General features: G+C 45.5%; 1 protein-coding gene across 8 annotated transcripts in view; it reads right to left on the minus strand.

Moving 5' to 3' along the window:
- MAP3K4 (mitogen-activated protein kinase kinase kinase 4) overlaps positions 1–5,637 on the minus strand; it is a 112,802-nt gene extending 107,165 nt beyond the window's left edge. For 2 of the 8 annotated variants that reach the window (XM_027081663.1, XM_027081682.1), the window contains exon 1: positions 4,965–5,629. In XM_027081663.1, coding sequence (XP_026937464.1) covers positions 4,965–5,101 — 137 coding nt within the window. In that variant the 5' untranslated portion in view covers positions 5,102–5,629. Of the gene's footprint in view, positions 1–4,964 lie in introns of all 8 variants that reach the window. The other 6 variants (XR_003427754.1, XM_027081698.1, XM_027081656.1 and 3 more) reach the window with 6 other exon arrangements.
- Between the last annotated feature and the right edge of the window lie 3,703 nt (positions 5,638–9,340).

A 9,340-nucleotide genomic window follows, 5' to 3' on the forward strand; every position in this document is an offset into this window, starting at 1 on the left:
ACAAGAGAAGCCATCGCAATGAGAAGCCCGTGCACCGCAAGGAAGAGTAGCCCGCGCTCGCTGCAACTAGAGAAAGCCCGCGCAGCAACAAAGACCCAACGCAGCCAAAAATAAATAAATTTATTTAAAAAATAAAAATAAATTTAATTTTATGACAAATCCAGAAAAACCACATACCATCATGATCTTTTTTGAACACAATACTCACAAGAGTCAAAAAGCATTTTATGAAAGCACCAACCACTGACATCTTTGCCACACCTTTTCCAGAAACTACGCCAAAGGACTCTTTGTCGGGGGCAGGGTCAGAGGAGTGGATTATGAGGAGGGTGAAGACAGTTAGGTGATCCTCTGAGACTTACCATTAGTAAAAATCTACCTCTGAGGGTTTTTTAAACAGATGTCTTTAAGGGACAATGATACAATATACCTCAAAGTAAAGCAGGAAAAGCAAGGTTTGTCATAATCTAATTAAAGTAAGACTGAAGATTAAAAACAAACACACTATAACCTAACAAACTGAGGGAAGTTAGTGACCAGAGGGAAAAGAAAAACAACAGCCCGTGTGAAGTCTAGGGAAACGAAAACCTAAGAGTAAGACTCTTGTTACCTGCCTCTCATCCTAGAAGCAGGGGGTACGCCTGTTAGGGATGCAAGCCAACGTGGTCTGTTAACATTAGTCACTGAGATCATTCAACTAATTTCCCTAGCTGATGCCATGCTTACCAATCAATCTCTTAATTATACTTTGGCTTTCTACAGGCAAAAGAATACACTGACCCACCAGGTACAGACAAAGCCAAGTAGGAGCTGAAGCACAGTACCTGCACCTCGCTTACCGTATGCTGCCCAGGGAATGCCGGCTTATAAAGACCCACCGCAGTCACTGGCCAAACTCTTTTTCCAACATTTCCCCCATTTTCTCTTTAAAGAAATTATTTCCAATGGCCTACTGACTGGAGGCATCAAAGTGTCTTTATAAACAATACACACCACCTGGTCAAATGAGAAGGCTAAAACAACAGCATGCTATGAGTAAAAATTATAACCACTAAAGAATGAGGAATTATTAAGTAGCAGGAAGTTATTAAGGCAACGTATCCAGTAAACAATCAAGACCTTATATCCCCTTATTTCAGCAGGGCTCAGAACAAGATCTACAAGACATTAAGAGAACACAAGTGAAAGAAGTGAAGCAACTTCTAACAATATGACAATTAAAGGGAACCACAAGGGCTTCCCTGGTGGCGCAGTGGTTGAGAGTCCGCCTGCCGATGCAGGGGACACGGGTTCGTGCCCCAGACCGGGAAGATCCCACGTGCCGCAGAGCGGCTGGGCCCGTGAGCCATGGCCCCTGAGCCTGCGCGTCCGGAGCCTGTGCTCCGCAACGGGAGAGGCCACAACAGTGAGAGGCCCGCGTACCGCAAAAAAAAAAAAAAAAAAAAAAAAAGGGAACCACAAAGTCCCCCTTCTTGAAAGATGAGCTGTCCCCATTTCAGAACATGAAGGAGCTTCTGCTATCACTGGAGCCCTTTGTTACTGCTGTGTGGTCACTGCTTCTCTGCCTAAAGCCACCCCTGCCAACAGTATCTCCCCTAGTAAGGGTCTCAAGCCACGCCCATCACTGATGCTGCCAGGAGAGCCTGCAGCTGCACCATAAGGTGGGTTTCGCTAAGGAGAATAAATAAGTGACATCCAATGGCAAGACTGAAACAAGCAGGCTCCAAGGGGACATTCAAGGAGAGGGAGAGATCAAACCACCAGGAGGGACAGAATATTGAAGTACTTTTTTAGTAGTGAAACCCATTTTTTCAAATGAACTTATAAGAACCATATTATAAAAAGTAAATAAAGTCACTGGTTAAAAAAGGTTATTTCATGTAACAAGTACTTTACACGGGTCAATAAATGAGAACAAGGAGGCTATTTTTTTAAAAAAAATTATTTAAAACTTTTTTTTTTTAATTTATTATTTTGGCACTGGGTTTTTGTTGCTGCACAAGGGCTTTCTCTAGTCGCGGTGAGCGGGGGCTACTCTTGGTTGTGGTGCGCGGGCTTCTCTTGTTGAGGAGCGCAGGCTCTAGGCATGCAGGCTTCAGTAGTAGTTGTGGCTCACGGGCTCCAGAGCGCAGGCTCAGTAGTTGTGGCGCACAAGTTTAGTTGCTCGCGGCATGTGGGATCCTCCCGGACCAGGGCTTGAACCTGTGTCCCCTGCATTTGGCAGGCGGATTCTTAACCACTGCGCCACCAGGGAAGCCCTGACATAAACATTTTTATGAAAGCTTACAGGAGATAGGAGCAGTCTCGTATCAGCCTTAATAGCCAAGACCTGTGTTTCTTTTAAATGCAGATTCAAGAAATCACAAAAGTAAATTGTTCCAAATTAGTTTTAAAAGCTCTCCTTATAATCTCAGGATCCTCCTACAACTGACCCAGAAGCTTAAAAAAGAAATTATGAGGAATGCTTATTTCTAAGTTTAATCACTAACAATAACAACTGCTATCCTTATCATGAATTATTTATCAAAAACAAGGACAAGAAGTATCCACCACTGACAACAGGCAGTAAACCCATAAGAGCACTATCGCTTCTCAACCTGTTCTGTGTTCCCTGGTCATTGCATAACTCTCACATCAGCACACGCGGAGCAGATGTACTGGGCTGGCACCTGCCGCACTGCTGCACTGGCCAACGTGTGCGGGCCTGCTTTCCACAAAAGACCTGTGCATCAGATCAGCCTTCCTCATCGATGACACACCGACATGAAGTGCATGAACAAAGATGGCAGCTGGAGCTTTATTCTGGTCTGTCCCAGACCAGTTAACCTAGTAGCACAAGTCACGTTATTGGTCTCCTATGCGTTAAATGTGGCATCTAGCATTATTTGAAAATGCATGTTGAGCTTCTTTAAAATGGTTAAAAACACAGGTAAAAGAAATTCAAATAAACAACTGCAGAGCACCTGAAGCATCTTTTACTAATGATCTACAGTAAGTTGGTCAGAGGTCAGCTCTGTGTATTAAAGAGGTGGTGGTGACAATAAGGGCGTATAAAAGAAAAAATAACAGCTTTGTCAAGTAATGTTTTACAGATTTGCTATTGTAAAATTAACTGCAATGTTGCTAAGAAAAATATTTCTAAGATCTTCTTGTTCTGTACAGTGCTGTTCACTTAAAGTTGAAGCCGATTATCCTGACCTATTTCTACTATAACAAAGACAGAAATCTGGCTGAAAACTCAAGGTTTCTTTTTATCATTAGAGAAACAGTCATTTTTTACAGCACATTTGCAATTCTCTCTGTTCCTTTTACCTAAGAATGTTCACATCCATTTTTTCCCAGAGTATAGTTATACAGAATTATAACTTCTGATCTGCCCGTTTGTATAATGAAATCAACTCTCTTCTTCATGGCGGTTAAGAGCAGGGAATGTGCAGCCAGACCTGAGTTCAGCACTAACTGTGAAACCTTGGACAAAACACTTAACTTTGTGCCTCAGTTTCCTCATCTTAAAAAGAGACAGTAATAGTGTGCTCCTATTAAGGTTGTTGGTCAAGATTAAATGGGTTAATAGAAGCAAAGGAAATGGCACATTTTAAACGATTAGTAAGTGTTCGCTATTATTATTTTTAAAGAAAAACTTAAAGGAGTCAAAATACTCAAAGTATGAATCTACTACCAAATTTATATAATAAACTTTCTGACAAAAGTTCTAAAAATGTTAGATGTATTCCAAAGGACCAAAATGAATTCTCATTACACCATGTACCATTATTTACAGAAGCTGTTCCCTAAAAGTTCACAAGAGTATCTCGGAAGTACCTCAGAGTTAAGGAAAATGAAGAACGACTTTCTTCACAGCCTGTAAAAACAAAACAAATCTGTTTGGGCCGACTGGGTCATAACAAGCACGAATGTGGTTCCTGTATTCAGTTCTAACTACAGCTGCAGACTTTGTTTAAAATTTCTTTAAGGAGGAAAAAGAAAGAGGACACTTAACTCCCTTATTCCTGCAACTACAGAGCAAGATAGCAAGATGCAAGAGGAGACGTGGAAGTATTTTCCTTACAGGGGACAGGGGGCAGCAGTTTGCAAGTTTACACTGGGATGCAAAAGACAGGGGTAAGAGGGCATTTGAACATACAAACGGAGGCATATAAGAGGGAAATTCTTAGTTATGGTGAATTTCATCTCCCGATCAGAAAAATGACATAAGAATTCAGTAATAGAGCCCCTAGGGAACTGAATGCAACGAATGCTTTGGGTACCAAAGTTCCATATTAAAGCTTCCTGTGGGAGCAAAGTTTTCGACAAATCAATCCTTCACTTGATGTGCACGTGTGAGCAACAATCTGCACAACGCTACTACTCACGGCCGGTAAAGGGCCCTCAGAAAGAGAAACCAACCTGTTTGCACAGCCTAAATGCAGTTTCTCACAGGAGAGACAGCAGGCACACTCGGGGGGAGACAAACGGAGGGCAGGAGGAGAACGATGGGGAAACAGCCAGTGTGCATCTGCTTCACGAGCGTCTACCTCTTTACTTGAGCGGGGGCGAGGGGGAGGTAGCATTTTCGCTTAGTAACGAGGGGCGTAGTTTCAGCGCGGCGCCGGTTCGGAAGCCTTGGAGGGGGAGGGGGAGGGGTGCCAGTCCCGGCAGGACCAGGGACGCCCCGCTACGCTCCCGCCCCGCCGCATTCCCGGCGCGCGGCGATGCTGCAAGGAGGGCCGGCGGGCTGAGCGCTCGGCCGGACCCGCGGCGCCCCGGCAGGAGTCCCTGGGCCGACCCGGCCGCCGTGCCCTCCGTCCAGGGCTGCACCCCGCCCCTCCGGCCCGGCAGCCTGGATGCTCCCGCACCACCTGGCGGGAAGCAAAGGCCCCCACGCCCCCTCGTGCCCCCGACCAAGCTCGGGCCAGGACGAGACCCGCTTTCTGCGCCGGGCCCGCCGCGGCAGCCCCACTCACCTCGCCGCCCTGCAGCGCTCCGGCTCGGGTTCGGGTTCCGGCGGCGGCGGCGGCGGCGGCTCCTCCATGGCGGCGGCGGGAGTGACGGCGAAGGCGGGCGGCGGGACCAGCTCGGCGGCGGCGGCGGCTTCTCTCATCCGTGCACGGAGCCCCGCATGGCCGCGGCGGGCAGTAAGCTGCAGCCTGGCGCGGGGGACCGGAGCCCCGGAGTGCAGGAGTGACTCGGCCCCGCCTCCGCCTCTAGCCCGCCGCAGGAGCCGCTCGCGCCGCGGCCATCTTGGAGACGGCGACCGGCCAGCGCCGGGCTACGGCGGGTGGCGAGGGACAAGCTTCCCAAGGAGGCGGCGGCGGGCGCGGGGATGGACCGGCGGGGAAGGCCGGGGAGGGGAGGGGAGGGGTGGAGGCGTGGGAGACCGGGCGGCAGACAGCTAGCAGGTTGGGGTAGCGGCGCTCTGCCCCGGGGGCTGGGTCTCGCCGCCGCCGCCGTCTGGCTCCCCTCGCGGGGAGTGTGCGGTGGGCTGTGCGCGCCGGTGCTCCCAGGTGGTCAGCGGGGGGCGTGCACCGAGGGCCCCGGGAAGGGCATCGCGGCCTGGGTTAGGCGGCGACTCCTGACTTTGAAGTGCTTTGTGAACTTTAGCAAGAGGATCGTCGCCAAACGTAGATGCCATCCTCAGAAACAGGGATGGATGTAACGCTCACAGCTCACACGCGGGCGTGGAGGCTTTGGGAGACCTGTCAGTCCTGGGGGGCCGGGGGTGCACTCCGATGAAAGAGAAATCTTCAACACACACACAAGACTCAGGGTTCTGAGACTGTGTAAACAGACTCTGGAAACGCACATTAAAGTTACCCTGCTATCAACAGGGCGGGAAAGAACACTGATCTAACCTTCTAACCTCTGGAATCTGGTATTGATCTTCCAGAAACTCGGGCTGGAGTACTCCTACACTAAAGGAAAAAAAAGAAAGAAGAGAACAGTTCTAAAGATTATTTCAGAGTTGTAAAAATACTGTTGAAATATCACCGCCTCATTTACTCTGAGAGCATCTGAGGCTTCACAGTTTTAATTTGCAAATATTTACAAAATTTCCCTTAAGGTGAAGTCCAGAGTTAATTCAAAAGCAGTATCGTTTAAAATTAAGTACATTTCTGTTGATTCAAATGCACTGGTTTTCAAAAGCTCATTTGTGGAGCTTGAGTATGTAAAATACACGTTTTGATTAAACGTTGGTAAGAAAAGTGGCCAAGATGGAAAAGTTTAAATGTGATTATATTTAAAGGCCAGTTAGCTATGTCGCATTCATAAGTACATTATACTGTATATACATATTCATGTATTTCACATATGTGTGAAATTAGCTATAGTGCATTCAAAGTACCTTACAGAAATTTCTCTGTAGTTTAAGAACTTTTTCAGTCTATTTTCTTGATTAAGATAGCCTATTATTATATGACCTAGTAGTGCTGAATTTCCAAATTGACATTCATTTTATTTACTCAAAAACAGTTATTCAACAAATACTTACTACATGCATATATGTGCCGGGAACTAAGCTAGACGCTGGGGATATAGTAGTAAGCAAAACAAAGTCTTTTCCTGGTAGAGATAACATCCTAGATGAGTAAGGGGAAGAGAAAGGACAGAAGAAAAACAAACAAGTAAATACTTAGCATATCAGCGGGTGATAACTGCTATGGAGAAAAGTAAGCTGAGAAGAGGCTGGAGGGGACGATGCTATTTTACACAGATTGGTCAGAATAAAGTTAAATGATTTGGTCATAGCACTATTTCAAAAGAAAATTGTGATAACTTCTTACTTATTGAATTTCAAATTTTCTTTTGAAACAGTGGTATGACCAAATCACTTAACTTTATCCTCACTAACACATCTTTAAGTATTGTAAGAGTCTGAATCAGTTATAGTTCACAAATAACTCCTGAAGACAGTCAACCTGGGGCCTGTCCTCAGGTCTCCCCGCTTGTAAATCTATAATATTTGATGTATAGACCAGCATTTGAGAGATGTATGGTTTGCTGTTGTTTTAATTGCCACTTGAGGGTACTATTTTAGCGGAAATCAAACAAATTTACACTTAACTAATCATGTAAGGCACGTAGAGACCCAAGTTAACTAGTACTAAGTGTTCAATTTAAGTGCTGTGAATCTTTTCTTCATTCAAGTTAATTTTGTGTCCCGTATCAGCCTTTTTTGTTTTTGTTCTCCTCCTATTCTATGCCACTTCGTTTCTGCAATTCAGTACTCCAGATTTCAAGATCTGAATTTGTTTCCTTCTTACGCACACCAACCTCACTTCCACTCCTTGCCTGTGTTCTCTGACTTGATGAACTACAGCACCTTAACCCAGTCAGAACTCTGAACAACCACCCACTCAGCCCCTGACTGATGGGTCCAAGTCCCATCAAACTCTCCCTCCCTCTGGAATCCCTTCACTTCTCTCCATCCTCGCTAGCTAGCTCAGACCACTGTCGCATCTCCCTGGATAATCGCGACAGTCTCCAGCTCTCCCTGCCTGTTGGAGTGCTCGCTCCCCAACCAATCTCTTCTCATGCTGCAGGCCACAGTAGCCTTTCTGATCTAAACTGATCTAAACATGTCACTCTTATCTAATTCATTTTACTGACATCTCGTTGCTGTCACAATAAAGTCCTTACCGGACCTTTTTGAGTTCTTCACATGCTCCATACTTGGTCCTGCTACTCAGATTGTGCAAAAGGAGGTTCTATTCCATCACACTACCTTTCCACTTGGCCCACCCTTCCCAGTCTAAGCCGTGCCTGCTTCTTCGGAGGCCACCTCTCACCTGGTGACGAGCTCTCCCTAGGGCAGGAACAAGATGTGGGCACTCCTGCAGGCTATGAATTGGCGTCCATTCAGATGGTGATTTAAAAATAGTCCAAAAGGGGAAAACTGATTTCATCTTAATAAAAACTATTCTTTACACACTAATTCAAGGCCACTGTGTGAAGAAAACTCCGCAAAGTATTTCCCAGCTTTCTGTAATTCTAGTTTTCCTAATGTTCCTTTACAATCCTCCAAGCCAGAATCCTTCTTGGAAGACATATTAGCTTTACATGTTACAGAATCAAACAGATCCCTCTCCTCTAAATAACACTATACCATGTATTCTTCGATGCTGGTATTCAACCAGCTTTGACCACTGACTTTGAGGGAACAGAGAGGCACACACATGCACCTGCCACAGAAACACTCAGCAACACAGACCAGCGTCAGGGAGACTTGTTTTCATTTCCACCCGAGGGTACTGTCTGTTTCAGCAGGAGCCAAACAAATTTACATCGAGCTGATCAGGTAAGGCTTCATGTGTAGGAACCCTACTTAGCTGGTACTAAATGTTCAATTAAAGTGCATGACTTTTGGCCCCTGCCCAGGCCCTCACAGCCTTCACTCCCTCCAGCCCCCAGATTCCTTCTCTGCTGGGGTGTCCACTCCTTCAGGAAAGACACCTTCTGTGGGACCCAAATAATCCCTTATTTCACTACCACTGACCTCCGACCACCACGGGAACAGTCCTGGAGGGAGGGGACCAAGGCTTCATTGGGTGCCCCAAACATCGGAGGAACTCAGTAAATATTATTGCTTTCAGAAAGTAGGATCTTTTATTTTAACATTAATGAACTACTATTATAATTAGATTTTTGTCTCTAAATTTATCACCGTTTAGCATGTGGCTGATCTCATTGCCTTTAATCATGTTCTTAAAACCAATGGCAATAAGATCTTCAGAGGATTGCCTCTCACTCTGTCCTCGAGACTGAATCCACATAGCCCTTATTAACTTTCTTTACTTTAAAATGAGTTACAAAAGCCAGATTAAAGTTCTACCAAAGGTCCAGATTAGGTTAAGCTACAGAACATTCTTAACTTTGCTTACCACTAGTTTCAGGCCCAATTTTGACACATTCTACCACTATGATAAAGCCTTAAACCAACATAGGTATAGATATCCATCTGTCTGTGTATCTATATCTATGTATGTATCAGTGTTAAGGGCATCATTATAATGCCTTAGCATCTTATCAAGGCTAGTGTATTAGCAGAAAGTTAATTTTATGGTTCTGTGAAAAGATAATTCAAAAAGAATGTTTGTGCTCAAGCTATGCTGTAAATAGGGTTATGTCTTTGTTTAAGAAAACAAAACAAAACAAAACCTCTAAGGCTGTAGGTTTTTAATTATTATGAGCATGGGGCTGCACTTTACCTAGAATAAGTTTCTCGCTTCCCTATGGTACTCGTGAGCTTCCCACCTCGATTCTTCACCAGCCCTGCCCTCTCCTCTCTGGTGGCTCCTTAGCAGCTCTGCAGAGGCAGAAAGACAAGAGTACAAACCTCCCA

This window comes from Aethalodelphis obliquidens, unplaced genomic scaffold (assembly GCF_003676395.1).
Source record: "Aethalodelphis obliquidens isolate GAN/ISIS:26980383/991018 unplaced genomic scaffold, ASM367639v1 scaffold3, whole genome shotgun sequence".
In the NCBI taxonomy this organism is placed as follows: Eukaryota; Metazoa; Chordata; class Mammalia; order Artiodactyla; family Delphinidae; genus Aethalodelphis; species Aethalodelphis obliquidens.